General features: G+C 52.3%; 4 protein-coding genes across 4 annotated transcripts; all 4 read left to right on the top strand.

The window, feature by feature from the left end:
- The first annotated feature begins 533 nt into the window (after positions 1–533).
- STEHIDRAFT_166077 (uncharacterized protein) lies at positions 534–3,140 on the top strand. Its single transcript, XM_007300813.1, has 3 exons — positions 534–1,948; positions 2,032–2,843; positions 2,912–3,140. Exon 1 carries the CDS (start codon positions 539–541, stop codon positions 1,895–1,897), a length of 1,359 nt encoding a protein of 452 aa, XP_007300875.1. The 5' UTR covers positions 534–538; the 3' UTR covers positions 1,898–1,948; positions 2,032–2,843; positions 2,912–3,140.
- Positions 3,141–6,376: 3,236 nt separating this feature from the next.
- On the top strand, positions 6,377–8,252 carry STEHIDRAFT_153579 (phosphoglycerate mutase-like protein; the record flags this gene model as incomplete). Its single annotated transcript, XM_007300812.1, has 7 exons — positions 6,377–6,434; positions 6,495–6,889; positions 6,949–7,059; positions 7,126–7,357; positions 7,416–7,598; positions 7,665–7,985; positions 8,062–8,252. 7 exons carry the CDS (start codon positions 6,377–6,379, stop codon positions 8,250–8,252), a joined length of 1,491 nt encoding a protein of 496 aa, XP_007300874.1.
- Positions 8,253–10,807: 2,555 nt separating this feature from the next.
- Positions 10,808–12,818, top strand: STEHIDRAFT_118856 (uncharacterized protein; the record flags this gene model as incomplete). Its single annotated transcript, XM_007300811.1, has 7 exons — positions 10,808–10,947; positions 11,155–11,262; positions 11,345–11,387; positions 11,545–11,565; positions 11,675–11,706; positions 11,925–12,068; positions 12,383–12,818. 7 exons carry the CDS (start codon positions 10,811–10,813, stop codon positions 12,576–12,578), a joined length of 681 nt encoding a protein of 226 aa, XP_007300873.1. The 3' UTR covers positions 12,579–12,818.
- Positions 12,819–16,933: 4,115 nt separating this feature from the next.
- STEHIDRAFT_144986 (uncharacterized protein) lies at positions 16,934–18,910 on the top strand. Its single transcript, XM_007300810.1, has 3 exons — positions 16,934–17,088; positions 17,152–17,420; positions 17,487–18,910. The coding sequence occupies exons 1-3, from the start codon at positions 16,986–16,988 to the stop codon at positions 18,174–18,176; spliced, it is 1,062 nt and encodes a 353-aa protein (XP_007300872.1). The 5' UTR covers positions 16,934–16,985; the 3' UTR covers positions 18,177–18,910.
- The last annotated feature ends 2,471 nt before the right edge of the window (positions 18,911–21,381 follow it).

Genomic DNA, 21,381 nt, shown 5'->3' with positions numbered 1-21,381 from the left:
ATGCCTGGCACCTGGGGCAGTGGCTCGGGTGGATAGCGACCAACATGCAGGCAAAGGGACAGCGTGAACCTTCTAAGCGGGGACCGGAGAGGAGATGGCAATATCCATCCATCCATCAAGATAGATCATCGTGCGGAAGGTGTGGCCACGGATGCCTTTGAGCTGTTTCATGAAAGCATCGGAGCATAGCGACAGACTGGGAAAGGCTTTTGTTCTGATAGCACGAGGCCGGGACGCCTTTGTATGCCTCGTGTGCTTGATCGTTCCGTAGCCCCATCGTGGCTGTACCTCCAAGCTGAAAGGCGTTCCCGCTATGAGTCGTCGGCACGGAGCATCCTGCGTGTCGCCTTGTGTTCGTACAGTTGTCCGTATATGTGAACTCTGTATACGGCTGTGTGGCAACGGTTGAATGAAAGCTTGTGTGGCAGGTGCATCAGTTGCATGTGAAAGTGGGTGGCGTGGCTTACGCTCGAGTTCGGAAATGCGATCGTCTCTTTCGTTCTCCGCCTGCTTTGAGCGGAAAACAGAACAAACGAATATGTCGATTGACCTCGACTGGGCAAAGCTCGACGAGTCCCTGTCCGCTTCGCTTGTCGATATACTCAACACGCATTTACAGGCTGCGGCAGCCTCACAACCGTCTTTTATCGGTCCCATCCAGATCACATCCTTTGACTTCGGCTCGCAGCCACCCGACGTCGAGCTCATCGACCTCCGGAATATCTATCGCGACTTTCTCGACGATGATTCTGACAACGAGGGCTCGTCGTCGTCTTCTTCGCCCTCACCTTCTCGAGATCCCGTCAAGGTCACCCAACATGGTTCAGGCGCACTAGATGACGAGGACGATGACGGCTTCGAATGGGTATCGCGACGCGCGGCGGCGAAGATGGCGGGGATGCAGGATGAGTATCATTATCACCACCTACCACCACACGTTCGCTACGGACGAGGTCCTTCTTCCGCCAGCGAGGTGTTCTCTCTCGCACCTGCTCATACGGACCCGTATTCCACTTCTGCCGCGTGGAGCACAGGTCCGACAGGCCTCGCGATGAGCATGCCTAATCTTCCGCCGCGACCTTTCGTTGGAAGGACAATGTCCGCTTTAGGAACGCCCCTTGTGGGTACGCCAGGAATTGGGATGAGTATGGGCATGGGTATGGGTATGGGACTCGGGATGGGTATGGGTACGGCTTTGCCTTCGAGGTCTCAATCGTTGCACACACCATCACCCATCATTCCTACTCCTGCTTCTCAATCCCCTCAGCCAACGCCACCTTCCGCATCTGCATTACCTTCATCAATACCACCTGATGCTACTGGTGGATCAGAACAACCGGATCTGCAGATACACTTGCATATCACTTGGCCGTCGAACTTGAGGCTCACGCTTACGACTTCGCTGAGGATCAACTATCCATCTCCGATGTTCATGTCGTTGCCTATCAAGCTTTCTGTTACCGGTCTGCTGTTTACGGGAGAGGTCGCAGTGGCGTACGAGGGCAACCGAAGAAGAGTACATCTGTGCATTCTCGACGATCAAGACCCATACGGACCTGCAGTCGGTCGTCCGAAACGGGACAAAGAAGGCGACACCGGAGATGGGCTTAGCACCCATAATCACGATGGACGGGAAAACGGCGAAGGTGGGATGGACGATGATGGGTCCGGTTCGGGGAGCAGAGGATCGATAGGTGGCGGACAGAGGAGGGGAAAGCCACTGCCTATCGGTCAACGCCTGCTGCCAAATGTCTTCATAGAGAGCGAATTAGGACAGGCGGACAAGCATGTGTTGAAGAACGTGACAAGGGTGGAGAGATTCATTCAGGATGTGATTAGAAAGACGGTGGAGGAGGAGTTCGTGTTTCCGAACTTTCATACCTTGGTTTTGCCATGAAGCCGGACATTGGTGAGGTGGCAGTAGTGGCGGCGTCCCGCGACCTGTAGGGTCCGTCATTTTCTTGTCTCTTTGGATGTTCAATGCGGTCATTCCATTCCTGACGCCTTCTTTTGTTGCCCCGTCTGCTTTAGGTCCTCCTTCACGTATATTATCATTATTTTGGATCCATATCAATATTGCATCTCATCTCCGTCGAATCTACTTCCGAGTCATGAGAACGAATCAGGCCCGTTTACCGTGGTGCGATGAACTTCATCTCCACCCCACCACGTATTGTCTTGCCCCACAGTCCATAAATTCAGCGCTCCGAGGGCGCAGCTCAGGATCCCGCTTGTATAGTCGGCCTCGTGGCTTCCTCGTTCCAAATATCGTTGTCCGAGAATACCATTACAACACAGCTGACAGAACAGCCCCTCCCTCTCTAATCACTGGCATCACTGAGACCACTGACCCAAGCAGTTATTGCCTCGTTATCGATATCCACACTCCCAATATCCGAAGATACCTCATACGGCATCCCGCTAATCCAAACGTCCAATCCCTCGTCCTGACACCTCCCAATTGTCGCCGCGTCCTCATCACCCGGCTTTAAAAGCGAACCATCCCGACCACAAGACAAACGGACGTACTTCAGCCTCGCCACAGCGCGTAGTGTTGTGGCCAAACAGGCGTCGGACCACCAGCGAGATGCGATGGCCTTGACGGCGAGAGTGGTGGGGAGGATTCTTGGTCCATTTGAGGATGGATACTCGTCGATGTCGAGTCTCTCTAGGCGCGGAACAAGTGGTGTCGCAAGCGAAGTGGGATCGTAGGTGAGGGCGCGGAAGAAATCTTCTCTCGTCGTGGCATATGTGAGAGAGGCACGGAAAGAGACCAGAGCAGGAAGGAGTTCCAAGACAACGACCGCGTTTGTATCATCGAAAGGAATACAATTGATGGATAAGTGCGTTAACGTCGATCCGCAATGCGAGTAGATGAAGCTGATATAGGCTGGCGTTTCCGATGATACAGGAAGAGCGGTTGCTCGGATGTCCAGTTGTTGAAGCGTAGGCATAACCAGTGGCTGGAAGAAGCTCGCCTCGTTACCGAGGAAGTCGGTTCGAAAAACTACGCTGAGGCTGCGAAGGTGGGAGAAGGTACAAATCGGAACGTATGGGATGACTTCACCTCGAGGCGGGACAAAGATGTGTCCTAGGGAGCAGTGTTCCAGGAGAGGACATTTCAGGATGATATCACGCGCATCCGATGCGGTGTGGAAGACCCCGCTGGTGACGAGTTTCTTGATCTGCGCCCAAGGAAGCGCGAGGCTGAGGGTCCGGAGTAAGTGATCTCCCCGTCTGTCATCGGCCTCCAGCGTGACTTCACGGAGTTTTGGGGCCTTGGAGAATGCGAGAGAGTGACCGTGCGTCATTGAACGCAAGAGTGTGGGCCCCCATGTAACGATGGAGAGGTTCTCGAGGTTCGACCAGCCCTGTTCACCGATATCAAGGTGTTGTAACTCCTTGCAGACATAGCTTGGGAGGCTGATGTGTAGCGAGTAAACCCTCCCAACATGCGGGATCAGAGCCTTGACCAGCTTCTCGAGCCCCGCCTGCACGCGTTCCGCCTCCAGCGTCACCGAAAGCGGACAGGTCTTTGACCTGGCCAGATACGCCACTAACGTCTCCATCCATCCATCCGTGATGTCCATACCGGAAGGGACACGGACGTGTGGTGACGCCCAAAGGTGCGGTGTGTCATAGATGATGTTGCGCCACTGGGTACAGACTCGGGTAAGAAGGAAGGGGGAATTGAGGAAGACAAGCCGATCCCCGCCCTGCCAGCAGCTGTGTTGTTCTTCTATCCATGAGAGAAAGATGTCGCAGAGAATTTCGGCTGGGACGTGTTCGATTGTGCTGTAGCCCGCACGTTCGTGTTGCGTGGTGAGGGCGCCGATTTGGTCGTATCCAACGATATCCTCCATAACGCTCATACTCTACAGCGACGTAAGCATCTAGCATTCGAGTACACGATATGAGAGACTCGCTACCTGTGGGTGAGCTCCGTGGTCTAGGGACCCTTTGAAAAATGCTCGCTAGTTATCGCCTAAAGACCGAGGCTGACACTGCAATTTGAAGCAGATCTTCGTAGAAGAGAATTCTACCTGTCGCAGAAGAATAGTAAGTGCAATGTTATGGAAAACAGGAGAGAACAAAACGTCGATACCGAGCGTGATCTTACTGCTCCTGTATGGGTCAGAGATGGTGGAAGGAAAGAGGTTCGTAGCACCCACCCAACGCCACTGTATTAGCCAACTTATATATGCCCCCCATCGTCACACGAGATGTTGTACTGTGGGATGATTCTATTTGCGTTCGCAGCGGTCAGCGGGCTTCCATGAATAAAGTTGCCACAGCAGAGTCTCAGAATCATTTGAGTGAATGACAGGGAGTCAGCGTCCCACTGATATGCATGTAAAACAAATAAGACCAAAACACATTCGCACCCACGTTCAACTCAGGACCCACATGGCATCCACCCGGACCCACACATACCTTCCTCTCTACATAGAAAAAGCCTGTTACTCTGAGCTTCGTTCAAATTCAAACTCGCATCATTATACCATTGCAAGTCGACCCCCTTCAAGCTGGAGACAATCGTACGCACGTTCGTTATTGACCACCAACGCAAACTGATTCTGTCGACCACCACACTATAAGCTAAGGAGTTTGGTGGTAGACGTGGGCATTCGAAGATGCGGAGGATTTTTAGCCGTGGTAAGAGGGGAGGTGCAATGCTTGAGGAGGGAGTTGTTGATGGCGATGGCTCGGACTGAGGTAGTCCGCAGCAATTGAGAGCAAGGGAAAGTGCATCGGTGGAGGCGATAAAATCAGCTTGAGCAAGAGACACTGAATGAGGCAATTTGACCTTCGTTGTTTTCGAGCGCCAGGTACGTCAGAGGAGCCCGAGCGATTGTCAGATTCAAGTCGGACGACTCCCTGCCTATCCTGTCCGTGCTCGTACATCAGGGTCGCGCGAAACATATTCAGACCAGAAAAAGTCTGGAATAGAAGAGTCAGAACGATAACATTTTCCAGCCAAAGTCAGATAAAGTCGAGGGAACAGTGTTGAAGGGAAGGGCATGAAGTAGAATAAATCGAGCGATGCTGGCGGTGTCGGATATGTTCTGTATATTGGATGCGACAGTTTGTCGCGCGGAAATCTCAACTCCTGAAGCGATAGCTTGCCAGCAGGAACTTTGCGAGTAGAACCACCTCCTACAATTGTAAGGCATTGGCGAAAGTGGCGAATGGAGAGCGGGCGTCAATGTCTTGCTCGTTGGCATTTTGGACGGAAATCGACAGGCTGCGCAGGATGGGCCACAATCGTGGATCTTCCGGAAAGTCCTGCAAGACACGACAGATATAGATGGTTCCGAAGTCAAAGACCGAAGTCTAGCGAGATGAGGACGTAGATCCTCGAACATGCAAGGAATCCATGGAGAGATGCTTGACGGAAGCACGCCGTAAAACTGGCTGAGAAGAGACAAGCCTGCGATCGCGCTAGATACGTCCCAAAAATCTCCATCGATGTACCAATATCAATGATCAGTAGCTCCGTGTATGAACGACGACGTTTGTCCAGAGGGTAGGCGAACTGAGGGCAATTTTCACCAGGCAAGCATGTTGGTCTGAGTAGAAACATCACTGGGTCGTCATTCAACAAATCGCGGTGAGGATTTTATGAGGCGAGCGACGTGCAGCCTTCTGATCCTAGCCACGACAGACTCGTTAATGAGCGAGTTCTACAGAGGCGCGGTCGATCTAGTTTAACTTGCATTCCCCGGCGTCGATGGCGAAGTCGGACAGCACCTTCAACTTCAAGAGTCAAGGTGGCGGAGAGATAGAAAGTATCGGTAAACTCCGCGCATCTTTTGGCGCTGAAACAGCCGTTGTCAAGGGGCAAAAACGTGGTTGTTCTGCTCCAAAACTGACGCGTCTTGGTGTAGATCCACCAATTTCCGGGCGTCGTTTTGCCTCGAGCCAAATGAGTGACACTTGTCTCTCGTTGTGGTTCGCTCATCTGGTCTCGTTTCTACCTCAAGAGGTCTTTTGAGGCTCTATGTTCATATTGGTTTCCAGTTCATGCCTGAATAAAGAAGAATTCTGACCGGAAAAGGTAAACAACATTGTGATCGACGCCACGTGATCATCAACGGCGAACGCGTCAAAGCTTTGGAAATGCTTGGCTGACGTCAAGCTGTTGTCCTGCGCGACTCCAACGCGACTCGCTCACCTTGCACGGGTCGAATGCGTATAAAATGCGAGACCGACCGTCTCGCCAACCCTCACGCGAACACGCACCCGATCCCCTCAGGTAGTCGCCATGTCCCCGTACATCAAGTCTGCGCTCGCTGTCGTGCTCTCCCCGGTCCTTGTGGCTTCAGCCCAATTCATTGAAAATGTGGACAGAATAGGAAGCATCGCTATTCCTCATATGAAGCGTCAGGTCATCTCGGACGACACGGCGGACTCAGCATTTGACGTCTTGCATCGTCAGTCATATTTTCCTCATTTTTTGCAGGTTTTTAATTTTCCTTATTTCTTTGCGACAGATCTCTCGGGCAACTCGCCGTACTTCAATTCACCAGGTGTCGGTCTAACTCCGTCTGTTCCGTCTGGTTGCAACGTCTCTGCCGCGGCTCTTTTCATTCGCCACACGGATATCTACGCCAACGACTACGAATACGAGAACTCTCTAGCACCCTTGATATCCAAACTCGCCAACTTTTCCAGCAAGAACGCCTGGGCACGCGATGACGCGCTCGCGTTCCTGGTCAACTGGACAAGCCCCATAGATGACCCAGATGCTGAGATCGAGGAGACGACAATATATGGGAGGGAGGACGCAAAGGCACTCGGAGGGTTGGTAGCAGGACGCTATGAGAGCCTACTGAGTGGAAGCGGAGAAGGATTCAATGTCTGGACGGCGGATGCAGACAGGGACCAGGTAAAAACTCAGTCTTCTTTTTCAAACAAAGAAGACATTACACTGACTCTCCCGTCTAGGAAACAGCAAAGGCTTTCGTTGAGGGTTTAGGCTCAGTGATTACTTCCAACATTTCACTCGTCATTGTCGACGAAGGCGAAAATCAGACTGCGAATACTTTGACACCCCACGTATGTCTAATTCACTTGTTCAACCTCTTTACTGAAACTGATATCGTTTCTGGTTCTGATTATCAGGAATCTTGCGATACCTTCTCGTCCTCCGCTGGTTCTGAGGAACAGTCCACGTTCATCAGTGTCTACGCCACCCCCATCGCTTCCCGTCTCAACGGCATTGTTCCCGAATTTAACTGGACCGCCACCGATGTCTTCGCTGCGCAAGCCTTGTGCGGCTACGAGACCGTCATCAAGAACGAAAGCTCTTGGTGCAGCGTATTCGGCGAGGATGAGTGGTTGGGCTACGAATATGGTATGTACCACGGATCTATCACCCTCTCCTCTAGGACTAACTGTCCCATATGGTATAGCAAACGACTTGGAATATCATCATCAACTTGGCTTTGGCTCTGAGGTCGCACCATACCTCGGCATGCCATGGGTATCGGCCGTGACCCGACTCCTGGACGGTTCTGCTGCCACCAATGTCTCTAGCAGTGCCAACTCTAGTGCCGCCTCGCAGAATGTCTGGATCAGTTTCTCGCACCGTGAGGGTAAGTACATCATCTCTTTTAGGCATAACACAGCTAGGCAATTGATATCACATATTCAACATTCAGAACCCCCTTTCATCGTCACGGCTCTCGATCTCTTCAACACGACCAACGCTTCCATGCCCGACACCTCCATTAACTTTTCCCGTGCTTGGCGTACATCCTACATCCTGCCCTTCCTCGCAAATATTGCTCTCGAAAAGCTGACCTGCTCTATCGCCACGGGAACTTACAACGCCACCACAAACCAGACGACTAGCAGTGGAGTGCAGACAAGCGACTATGTCAGGGCGGTGGTGAATTCAGCGCCAATTCCTATCGAGGGATGTGGCGCGAGCGGTCCTGGAGGAAGTTGCACGCTGGAGGCGTTCGGGAGTTATGTTTCTGGTGCGTATACTTTTGCTTGTCCTGTAGTAGTCTCTTACTACTGGATGGATGTTGACTGATCTGCCATGAATTATAGATCGTCAAGCCCTCTACGGCGACTTCACCACCGCCTGCGGTATCGATACATCGTCAATCACAAACGCCACTAACACTCTCGGGATCTATGAGGGTGTTCTGCCCGCCAGTGGTGAGGCCGTACAGGTCATCAGCGTCAGTACGCAGGGCAACGGCTCTGTCAACACTGGCGAGGGTTCACCTTCCGCTTAGTCGTCTGCTGCCAGTGTGTAGACAATCACTCTACGCCGGTCGTAATGACGGGGTTGGGCCTGTGGCTTGTGATCATGATTCGAGGCTTGTTAGGTCGAGATGGATGTTTGGCGTCGTCCTCCCTCGACGAGATGAACTTTTACTAACGTGGACGTTACGAACATTGCTAACTCTGGCTGGACAGTATAAATGATCAAAATTTGAACCGTTACTGCAAACTATACTGGTACTTATACCTTCTGTTTTGACTTACACACATTCACGTTGTTCTTTGCTATGATCTTACGCATTCGACGCACTTGCACGCACAATATTCCATACCTCAGCAGTTTACTCATTGCTACGATTTGAAAACACACTAATATCATACATGGGACCTTGAACACCTGCTCACTAAATTATAGTTCTCCATATGTGCTCGTGAGCCGTGAGCCGTGAATAAATATTGTGAAGTGGACTCCCCGACTCATCTTGGTCGGGTGATCTCGGAAGGGTTCGGAGGCACCACGATTGGCTCTGCTCGCCACATCACACTTTCCTTCAACCGCCGAATCTAACTCTGAAACCCCTTCGGCCTGTTGAACCATGAAAATGATGGCGCACAACGAAGCGGCAGGAGAGCAGAGCAATGGTCACTCGCCGTGCAGTAGGTCTGAAGTTCAAGCGTTGGTCCACGGGGCATCAGGAGAAGCCGCGCCAATGGGACATGATTGTTTTAGGACTTTTTTTTTATATGTCTACGGCCGCATGTGGATAACTTCGATGATACGAAGGTGCCGGTGGCAGAATGAACAGACGTCAAGTCGCTGCAGCTTCAAGCTTCGAACTACGCTATTGTTCATCTCGAGCCTGAGGATGACCTGCGCGATGTTGAATGAAGATCGCCGACAAGACTCTATAAAGAACGAGCAAACTTCTATCCATCTCTCATAACCAGATTCTAGTCTGAATATCTGAATAGTCTGACAGGCTTGAGCGAACAGAAATGAGCAGCATCATGAATCGCGTAAGTATCGCCGACAGAAACGGAGTTGACGGTCACGTCGATGCTCATGCTCACGTCTGCGAGAATCGGTAATGCAACCGGTGGGTGCGGTATTGGACAACGGTGAACGCTCCGGGTGAACAAAGGCATTAGGCATGTGTCATTGCGCGATGCTCAGGTATGGAAGTACGATGTCTCAATGCGAGAAGATAGCGGCCGAGAAGAGCGGACACAAAAGAAGCCGTGGCTGTTAGCTGAGGAAGCAAGTCATGGCATGAATGTTGGATTTCCGCAAAATCTCCGCCATATCTCTTCGTCTGTGAACTCACGACGGGCCCTTCATGTGTCTCCGGAGGTTGCGCTTTTGCCACCAAGGAGAAACGCCGACCCCGGTGAGGTCGGTGTAACTCACTCGCACAAACGTCTGATCAATATTTTGTCAGCTTTGAGGTGATTTGAAATACCGTAGACCCACTTTCGTTAGCACGTAGGACACCAATGGCATCTTGATGAACCAGAATCGGTAGATCTAGTCGAATGTACAACGCTAGGTGCACACGGATACTGACCTCTGCCAGAGGCGTAGCCTGCCTGAGGAGAGATATAGGGTGGGTCAAAGTGGGAGTGGATCCTGACATGGGTCAAATATGCGGATGCAGAGTGGATAGATCTCGACGATGAGACCACGTTCTGCGTATCGGGAACCCGAGCCGCAGGAAGACCTATTGACATTGGCTTCAAGATATCCCGAATCGAACGTACGCTTGAGAAGATATTGCCACAGAGAGCATAGACGGCTGCCTAAAGTAAGACAGCACAAGTGGAAGCCGCCAGTAGATTATGATGATCTAGAAGATATAGCAAGTCCGACAGCAGAACGAGCAGCGTTGGTGCCGCTATCGCGTGTCAAGTAAGCATGCGTGGGGCATCGACGTGTCCGTCCGGCTTTATAAGACACTGAGTCACTGAGTCACTCGCCAAGGTACCTCGTGATATGATGGCGCTGACCATGGACGGAGAAGAAAGGGTCAGAACGTCTGACAAGGCGGCCAACCTTGGATTTGAATGTCAAGGAGTAAGGCCTAAGGGGTCATGATCACCACAGCATAGGATGATGGGGAGAAGCGAAACCTGCAAGACTTACAGATTAGGCGCAGAAAGCAGACTTAGATTGCAAGTGAGCAGAGTAACAATTGCATGTGAGTCCCGATTCGTAAGTCCAAGGAATGATTACCATGACACTAGATATCGGGCTACTGTCGTCTTGAACGGGATGATGGAAGCGTAGAGTATTTGAGCGGCGACGCCCAATTAGTAGGAGCCGTGATACGTACGGAGGAACTGAGGCATGGTGAAGGGAAGAAAGAGACGAAGAGTCGACGTCACAGACTCGGAGGTAGCAGCATGAAAAGGCAACCGGTGTTGTGGTTGTTCTCAAGCAGCGATGCCACAAGAGTTGCGCCACAAAGGTGCCCGCGGAGTGGGACTCCGGGAACCCAGCCACCTCAAAAATGGTGGATTCTACGCGTCCCCCGTGCACCCTAACGCTCAACCAACCATCCGTGTCGAGGAAATGGCGAGCACCACTGCTGCCGCATCCACCTCCGCTTCGGCATCTGGATCCTCGAATAAACTGCCGCAACCGACATTGATTGCGCAAGGAGATTGGACGAAGAACCTGGTGCATCTGGCGAAGACAGCGGAGCTGAAGTGAGTCCGTTCTACCTCGATTCTGCAATTGTGAGGCGGAAAGGGGAAGCGTTGTAGCTCGGTGGAACGGTGTCCCGTGTACTCGTGTGCTACATGTCTGGACGGTTGGGAATGATTGCTTATTTGTTGGTGCTGATGAGGCGGAGCTCGAGCAGTGTGAGTTATCACAGGAACTGAACTAAGTAATCTATTTGCTGTTCTCGCTAGGAAACATGCACTCACGCTGCAATTACACACCGCACACATACTGTCCGCACACGCGACCTTGGACCAGAGACAACAGGCTATCCAGGACTTGAAGGAACAGAAGAACAAGTTGAGATCCTTCCTCCCACCTGTCTTGTGCGATGTGTTACTTTTGTCCTATTAGCGGCTGACGTAAGGCTGCAATTATCAGGCTTGAAAGCGAGCGGGAAAGGTTATTGAAATGTCTTAGGGAGGTACGTGCAACGAACTCTGCCTCACATCAATATCCTATAGACATTTCATGTCATTCTCGCCGTCGTGTCTCCCTGCTATCGTTTGTAACGGGCTGCTAACCCCCGGTCTCATGCATTGCCCTTGGGCGTCTCTTTTGCACGACTGTGCCTCACGCAGGTAAACGAGGATCGAGATAAGGTGCGTTGATCCACAGAGACCTACGGCGCAGTGCCAGTGCGGAGAAGATGATTGACGTGAGACCTACAACTTGCCTTTGCGCACCGGTATACGTGTTATGCACCCAAAGGCAGACATGGAAGAAGCGCGGATACAGAGCGAGTATGTGCACTTTTCTTCTACACGACCGCCCCATTCAATTCCATTTCTCCATTCTACTCCGCAAGCTGCGGCGTGGTTCATGTCCACAGCATTTCCTGCGTTTTCGCACTCCTTTGCCAGATTGTTTCTTCTAGGCCCCTTGGCCTGTCACCTGACATCGAAATACTAACACCGTCCTTGCATCCCCTATTTTTCTTCGACAATCGAACGTTCATCAGATGCACAGACCTTCGTAATCGCATTCGGACTATCGAAGACGGGGATTACGCACTCGCCAAGCGTGATGTCGATGCACTTCGCTCAGAACTTGACGAGCCGCCACTGCCGAGTCTACAGCAGGTCCTCGAGGAGAAGTCGCAGCAGTACGTTCGATTCTTGCTACCATCCTTGGCCTACTTGGGCTCGTACTTGTCATTGCCCCTGTCATACCTTGGCTCGTACTTATCTCGTCGTGACCTTACACCATCCGCTTGTACACCACCTTCATCCGTGACCCATGCTCCTAATTGAGCTGGGCGACCCATTGTGTATAGCCTCATATCCCAACACTTCAACCTCCCATCTCCTCACCCTTTTCATACACCCCTATACTCAATCATTTAGAGTCTGACAATTCAAACTCATCAAACTGGCTGTGCTGACACGTTCGTTCCTTGCTACTCTCCTTGTCATACAGGTACCTGAACGAAAGGAGACTGTCCGCCGAGCAAAACAATAAACGAGCCGCAGATGTGATGTCTGGCGGAGGGGACGGCTCCGGGTCTGGGTCGGCACAGCCGCCGGGCAAGAGGCCGAGGGGGAGGCCGAAAGGGAGTAAGACGAGGGGTGGGAAGGCTCAGACCGGCGGGGCTGGGGCATCGGGGAGTGGATGAGCGAAATAGTTGAGAAATCGAAGTCTTCGGTTATGACTGGACGACATCTTACGATTCAACCCGGATGACCTACAGTTTACCACACTCTTGGAAAATGTGTGGTATGCTTTCCACTGGCGATGACGGAGACGACCATAGGACGATTCGATGCCGATGACGATGCTCATGTCATATATTCACTAATCTTGTTTTGTGGATCCACAGTCCTGTATGTATCTTTGTATGATTTCTTGCATCTTTGACGGACCCACAATGAGTGGCTGGGTGGACGACTTTGCCCATGGCATGATGTCGTAGTGTCCATCCAAATGATGTCGACGTGTTGCCTCGTTTCCGCGTATGTGTACCGTTCACTATGCTCGGCACGCAGTGCCCATGATCTTGCAAGATAGGTGTATACGCTTTCACATCCAGATCGGGATACTTATCCGCGACTTCAGGAATAGATTCGACTGCGGTCCATGGATCCCAGTCAGAGCGCGGTAGTCAACAGTTGTGTGGAAGATAACGATGGCGTTGCGTATGCACTGCGTGTTTCCGAGTATGTACCACACTATTATCTCTCGCACCGAGTATACACATCATCTTCACTTGTCGTCTTCCGAGCCCAACCCCTCTGCCCAAAGGTACAGGCCCTTATTGAAGTTCAACACACTGTGGCACCGCCACCCCCGCCGCGAACGTTCAAGCACCGCCGGCATTCAAAACCTTCTCCGGTGCCTGACTGATAAGATTAGATGGTCTGCTTCGATGGGCTCGGCGAGAGAAGGAGACGCCAAGGACGATCCCGGAATCTGAAGATACAGATCCGGATCGCTCACTCGTCCTCATTTAAATTTTATTTATTACATAAACATAAAATTACCACGGGTCCTTGACTTCCGAACCCGGGGATGACCATCGTTGTCTGACGCGGCTCGACTTTCCTCCGAGACAGAGTCGTCTGTTCAAAGCTAGCTCGAGCGGACGACTCAGGCTGGCTTGCCTTTACTCTCCGGAAGCGGTGCGGCGAGTCAGGGAAAGGAGAGAAAAAACTTGCGTTGTGTGCGCCAATGAGGCTGAGGCGGGATACATTTGCACCGAGGTTGGCTACGCCGCATTGCGCTCGGCAGAGAATCGTGAGTTTTTCGAGCTTCGTTGATTGAGTCGAACTTGTCGGGACGCGTATGGCGAGGCGCTGGAAGGAATATACATAATGCAACAATATATATATTCTTCTGGATCCATACAGACGCGAGCGCGAGCGCTGCGAGCGTTCAACTCATTCTACTGACATGTCTCACGATCCCTGCTCAAAGATAGAACAGTCACAAATAGGAAGCGCAAGCAGTACAGTACAATAACTCACAACCAAATCGGGATGAATGGTCTTCAACATAACACCGGAGGGCGGGGCCACCGAAACGAACACCACCAACTCGTAAACGCCGGCCGAGGAGAGGCCCCGGGGGTTCGTATAGAGTACATGCATACGCTTTTTTAGGGGCGGCGTACCGCCACGGTTTCAGAGGCGACGGTGGCGGCGTCGTTACTTGGTACCGAAACGAGCAACGTAATTGAAGGCAACGGACGACGCGCACAGATGATGCGGCGACTCACAGACGCTCGACAGGGTGAATTAGGATGGCGACGGGACAAAATGGGACCATACGCCAAAGTAAAAGCTTGAGACATATAGAACCACGCAGAGATGTCTCAAAGGTGGTCAGATTCGGCAGCGGTTCGGCTCGGGCCAAGGAAAGAAAGGCAAGTCGGGTGGGCCGACAAGGAAGCTCGAACGACATACGCGTGTCATTCGAGTATGTAGGTATTTCGGCCACCGAGTTGAGATTGGCGGTCGAAACACTTCGAGTAAGGAAGTCAGAAAATAATTACCTTGGCGCTTCCGGTGTCGGGAGCTTGTGGTGACGCGAGTGAGCCGATTCACAGAGGAATGGAAGTGGGTCGAGATTCTTTCCTGTTTTGTGTGGGGGTGGATAGGAGTCAGAGTCAGACGAGGAGGTGGGTTCCGGTGCTCGAGGACGATCCACCATAATTACAGTACATTCGGCGCTTTCGCCACCGATTGACTATTGACTCTCGGTGTTTAGTTTGGTGATTGCCAGAACGAGAACGTGGAATAGGATGTCGTCGACGCGACACTGTATTGTCAAGAAGGTGGCTGAATAACAAGCTTCAGAACCTCTCGACTCCGACCCGAATTTGGATGACAAAGGTCGCCTCGAAGCTCGAAGACGCGATTTTCGCGACACCGCGCCTCGCGTCCGACTCGTCCTGTAAAGTATCATATCATAAATCGACCGTGATGTGCTGAGAGAGAAGATATTTGGCTGACGAAGATAATGTCGGCTTAGTCACGGGCCCAAGCGAGCGTTTAACTCCTTTGGACGCTCATCGTCGACGGTGATTGGTAGGCGCCTAACCGTGACCTTATTCCCGATGGTTATACGCGCACGGGCAGGGTGCACGGCCGGTGCTTGGCAAGTAGTGCATCATGCATGATGAGTGCTCGGATGCACTGACACGGGTGGTTCGGGGACGATGTCCATGAACCATTGAAGTGATGGCCATATATCCATATTTGCAATAGAATACAGAGCTAACACCCATCGCGGCCGTCGGTACTCCACAGTAGTGCAGTGATGCGATGTAGTGTTCGTGTTCGGGGAGGGATTCACTATCACTTAGCTGAAGCCCGAGACTGCGTAGGACGCTATCATTAGCATCGTGGCACCACCGAGGTTGCTTATTCCAGGAACGTACCAGTCACGCCACCCAACCCGAACAAAAACAAAGCCAAAAATAAGTTCATAAACACGAGGAATCGGCTCCCTCGTACATGCGCACGACACGATACCTCCCGAAAATAGGTCGCTGAGAGGTAATCTGGACTACTTATCTCGAGGTCTGGACTGGAGATTGAAAGGAAGAAAGGGACGCGGAAGGAGAAGGAGAAGAGGATAGGGAGGACGGGTGTACAACGGAAGAACGTGGGACGAACAGGTCTATATTGTGAGCAGTCCCAGGGACAGATATCGATATTGCGGTCGCCAGAGATGGAAAGTGCGTTCGGCTCGGGACGTTGAAAAATGGCATGTGACAACCGTGCGGAATAGAATCAAAGCGTAAGTGAGGACTTGGATGGGTGTCGTGTTGTTCTGAGTTTGCGCGTACGTGTCGGGTACATCATGCGGCGTGAGTAGAGAGAGGGCTCGGGCTCGGAAGGTTCGAATCGAGACTGCTCGTCGCTCGAGGTAAGAGAGAAAGTTCAGCGTGACACGTCTGGCAACTTCCATGATATCGATGCGGCAGACGATACGAGTAGTACGTCGCTCGGTTGAAGGAGAAGCTATCGGGATGGACATAGATGGCCGAATACGGGAGGTGATCCTTGGCGGATGGGTTAGAGGATGGTCATGGATGGAAGACGAACATCGATACTAACTGTAACCGAATTAATTACAGTTGGGAGGATGGACCGGGTAACGCCGTAAATGCGATGTTGAGCGCGCGGAAGGGAAGAGGATGGAGAGCGAAATGGTCGGACAAAGAAATTGGATTTATTCAGGGGTAGACCAGAATAGTGCACTCACAGCTATACCTGGGCGTATAGGAAGAAGAGGTCATAGAGCAGCAGAGATCATTATAGCGATACAGTTGTCTGCGGGTTCTGATCGCGGAAGATGATTTCACAACTGTAAACGGATACGGTTGTGGGTGTGGCATCCACGGTAGTACGTGTTCTGTGGAACGCGTATCCCGAAGCCACCTGGAGAGGGGATATGATGTGTATCTACGGCTGTAAACGTGTAACGTAGGGTAATTGCGAGACTGTCAAGGGGACGAAGCTGGAGGAAAGGAGTCATCCGCTGTCATCCTGCCCGTGACTGGGATCGGGTAGGTGAAGCCAAAGTATATCCGTAATATTCCATTGAGTAGCGCTCGGTGGAGGACGGAATGAGTCCGACGGCGAGAAAACGGAAAGACAAGGAAAGGACCTACGGAGGCTTGCGTCGCAGGACGGCGGGTCTTTGGGACGCCTGAGCGTGCCCTTTGTGTTGAGGCTGCCGAGCGGATGAAGGACGAAGTGGGTGTGTCATGCAAGTGGATGTCGCTGGTGGGTTTCGATAGAGCGATGCCGGGCGGCGAGCGTGGGCCCGGCTCATTCGTCAGCTCGGGAAGGCAATGCGCGCCGATCTGGATCTCAGATCTCGCTCGGTGGCGCCAAGTGACTGAGCGCTGCGTAGCCGTACAGTCATCGCATTTCTGTCTCCTCCCCCGTCCATTGCGAACTGCCCGGAGAACACATATATAATCCGCAATGCATCCCACAGCTGTCTCCCCACTCCGCCGCCGTCCGCCCTCAGCTGCTCACTCCCTCCAACGACATATCCACCAACCCCAGCGATGTTCTTCCCAACAATTCACAAAGCAAGTCTCGTAGACGCCTCTCTTCACCCGCCTGCTCTTCTCGAGCTCGTCGATGTCAAGCTCGACCGAACTGTCACTGGTAAGTTTTATACAGACAGCATCTCATCTTGTATCGTAGCTGATCAAGCCCCATCTATCACAGAATATCTCATCGACTCTGTCGTCGAGACAGTCGACTACGCCCTCGGGCGTCCATCTCCCTCGCGCCGTGGTCGGTCTCTCCACCGCCACTCAGAAAACTCCGCATTCGCCACCTGCGTATACAACGTGATCGAACGCGCAGAGGTTGAGATGCCAGTCGTCCTCGCTACCCTTGTCTACCTCCAGCGCGCAAAGCCTCATCTCCACATCGCGCTCGAGGAGTGGGCTTGCGAACGTGTGTTCCTCGGTGCTCTCATCGTTGCTTCTAAGGTAAGTCACCGTGTATAGCAATATCTTGTTTCTTATATCGATGCTGACTTCATGATGTTTCTTTAGTACTTGAACGACTCTTCTTTGAAGAACGTCCACTGGGCAGTATGCACCGGGGTCTTCGGCAAGCGTGACATTGGCCGCATCGAGCGGGAATTCCTCGATGTCCTCGACTTCGAGCTCGGTGTCTCCGAATCAGATATCCTCTCCCTTCACGAGCCCATCATGGCCATTGTCTCGCCTCCCTCGCACCATTACCGTTCTCAGATCTCGGCGATCGTCGAGACACCGTCTTCGTTCATGGACGTCGACCTCAGTCCTTCGTCTTCGTCTTCAGATTCTTCCGAACTCGAGTCTTCCAGCCCCACGATCTCAGTCTCGCATTCGAATTCGTCAGAAGAGAGCGATCTGTCCTTGTCGCCCAGGACGCCACCCACACTCGTGGACGGACATGAACCGGAAGTCGTCAAGCCACAGATCGCACATCTCGCCGTTTCCGACTCTCACTCACATCCTCATCAGGAACACTCTGTTCCTCATTCGCATCATCCTGAGAAACGTCACAGCGTCTCAGCTTCCACGCTCCGCCTCCTCCGTTCCTTCCCCATGCCCGGTCGCCACCACACTAGCTGCTCATCACACGCGCAGTTCTCTCAAGCATCAGTGCCGCCACCACATCATCGTTCGACACATCCGAGATGCCAGAGTTCGTTGCCGCTGTTCCCGACCCAACCAACGACGAGAGTCTGCGTGTAAACGATCATACGACTAGCATCGATTTTTTTCCATCGCGTCCATCGCACCATCCATCGTGCTGACTCGGATTCACCTCCTGCTTCCGGCTTTGATGACTGAGGCGAATTCCTCAGCACTTTGCCTTTCGGGCTCGGAGCGGGGGCCGTCGGAGGCGATGAGATCTCGCGTCGGACGCGGAATCAGATTCGGAGGCGGGCTATTCACGGAGGGCACGGGCGGGAGGGACAGTACGTGATGACGTGGCGCGAGTGTGTCATCCGCCGCTTTGCAACTGCGACGCCTCTCCCCAAGCCGAGCTCCCTCCCGTGGGATGCAGTTGACGCAGTCCTGCTGCGATGACGCCCCACCCTTTCGCAGTTCTGGTCACCGTTTGTTTTTCCCTTCGCAGTTCCTTCATCATCATCGTCGTCATCGTCGATTTCTGAGCTCATCATGTTTCGTCGTCGTTTACCATGCATTTTCTCCTGCACTTCGGTTTCTTTCGTCATCGATTCCGTCATGTTCGTGTTCGCGTTACAGCTACTGTACTTCGCCTCCACCATCTTTCCATATTTGAAGTTCCCACACGTTCTTGCTTCGCATCCAATCAATCTGCTGCAGCATTCGAATTTCTCGTTCTCCCGATTTACTTATCACGATTCGCTCGTATAGCTTACTACGAAGTAGGACAGTATACGTACCACTACATTACGATCGCTGGTACAGTCCGAAAAGAATATAAACCTCATATCCAAACAAACATCCTTGTGTGAACCTAAGTGCGATTACTAAACAGTCAACATCTGCAGCGGCTCGTCATCCACGCTCTTTCTTGAAGTCGGTGAACATGTCTTCCATGCTAGCAGGCTAATAAACGCTTTCTGTATACCTCTTGAACCTGCCGAAGAGTATCAGAGAGAGGATCGCCGTTGACTCGTCCCAGCTCGTCCCTTATGCATATGTCGAACAATGAATTCAGAATTGAGGAAAATCCGGGGAGGACGGAACGTGGGCGCCACGTGGATCGCGCGTGCCTTGCGGGGTTCCCCGGAGCACAGCACTTTCATTGTGGCCGCCACAACGACTTGGCGTCGAACTTGAACATACATGTGCGTCGGACGCCGTTCATTCTCCCTGGTCTTGAGAACTTTGTCTAGGAAGTTCACTAAAGGTGAGGTACGCTAGAAGTCGTGCAATTACCGCTACTAGCTGGATGTCCAAGCTCATAGGAGTCCTGAGGTCAAGTCACAGTGCCCTGACCTTTCCGTGCGAAGAGATCTATGTCTTTCTCAGTTAACGTATAACGATCCTCTCGCGCTGACAATGACAACACTTCTCGGCCGCCGACTTTCGCGTATCTCAGGCTATCAGCGTCTTTACCCCACTTGTTCACTGCCTGCTGTCTCCGACCCTTCAATGGCACTTCTTCTCAAGGCTCTCTTGTGCCGTTCGAACTTCCTGGTCTGGTATCCTTTGGTCATAAGTTACTACTCCTCGTGAGTTGTACAAGGGGATGTTCTGATGCACGCGTCGTCGTCGTCCCTCCTGTGTGCTCGGCGGCTTATGTTCAGCCCTTGCCAACGATGACTGCGATCTCGCGATGGTATGCGGTGATCCTGGAACGGACAGTAACCTCAGGCTTGGTGGTCCGTGGAACCCGAGTGTGTTCGTTTCCGTCAGTCCTTTCTATCCGCTTTTCCATCTCTACGTGCTTTCCTGCGTTACCATTAGCTGACGGGTCACGGAATCGTCCTCAGATGATCAGACCGCCACTAATAAGTGCGCAAAGCAGGCTTACGCTTTGATCTCGCCCATCCCAGACATTCTGGAACGCCCCGGGATCGATTACTGACCACGAACTCGCGACTTGTTAAGATACTTACTGTGCGTGTGTGTATCTGCTATCGCAATCGCACGCTGTCGTTCAACGTACAGCACGTCCGTGGGAAGACTTGCTCAGTACAGCCCGGTACGGTACGGCAAGCGTGGGATCGGGTTCGATTCTGGAACTTTCATCTAGCTATGGCCCAGGGGAGTAGTATCGGACATGGTCTGCTCTGGGATATGGCGCATCGATGAGACGAGGAGGATACGGCGTTGCGGCCGCAATCAGTGGGCCCTGTCTGCTCTGTGATCTCGGGTGTTTTGTCTCGACGATTATTTCCTGAGTCTTGTCTGAGTCTTCTATCATTACAGCCTTGCAGTTACGCTGAGGTGGTTTGATCACATCATGGAGTACTTTCAAGACTACACGACCGCACATACACACGTATCTCCATGTTCCGGCTCGCGGCACCAGTCAGCCAACACCCACTCATTCGTTCCGATTATCCACACATCCACGTAGATATCCACGTATCCACCTGCTTCCTGAAAGCGCATATATATCCACCCCGGGCCAAGTCTAAGGCATCCACGTCCGCCCGCGTCTTATCCATCGGCGCCATATTCGTTGATCCACATTACTATATCGGTTCTGATTCACCTGTTGTCTCTCACCTGGATGACACTGATAAGGAGCCTAACTAGGCTGGGGTGGCAGGGTGTGGCACCCGAGCCTAGTTAGGCTTGATCGGACTTGGATCTTCGCCTCCGGGTTCGCCTCTTGTTTCGTCGCGACTTTCAGTGGCCTCGAGTCTCTTGCGGCCCCGTCTTCCGTCGTCGTTATCGGAGGCGTTCCGAGGCCTGCCCCTCGCCACATCTCCTCCCCCGCATCCCTGTCAACTTGCCCCTATAGCGCCACTCACCCTGCGACTCAGCGCCGTCCTCGACGTCGACGACGACGATTGCCTCAACTAACGGCTGCATGTGCGCTCTGACATGCTCGAGCGTTCGTCGTCGCGCAGGTTCTGCCGTGGGATTCCCACACGTTCGTGTGTTGTCGTTGTCGCGTCGTGTAGGCTGCTCGTCGCCGCTGTGCTCGACGATGAGCACGGTACTTCGGTCACCCATACATCTTTTTGCACAGATCCTTTTGTAACACCAATGTAAATACTATGCTTGGGCTCTCTCAGCCCTGGGACATGTGTTCTAATGGCAAATAAGTCGAATTCTCATTGTTTTCTCATGTGTGGCCCAAAATAAAAGCGAAAAATATAATCTGAAGGAAGTGAGGAGAGGCAAATCACAATAAAACTTGCATGAAGAGAGATGTGGGTTTATTTAAGGTATTTTTATGTGGTTTCAGTAAGTTTAGGTGGTGTGTAATGGTATGTGACAGAGGTAG

Source organism: Stereum hirsutum (genome assembly GCF_000264905.1).
Source record: "Stereum hirsutum FP-91666 SS1 unplaced genomic scaffold STEHIscaffold_3, whole genome shotgun sequence".
Classification (NCBI taxonomy): Eukaryota; Fungi; Basidiomycota; class Agaricomycetes; order Russulales; family Stereaceae; genus Stereum; species Stereum hirsutum.
Note: the sequence above shows the minus strand (reverse complement) of the source record. Positions and strands in the feature narration are given on the sequence as shown.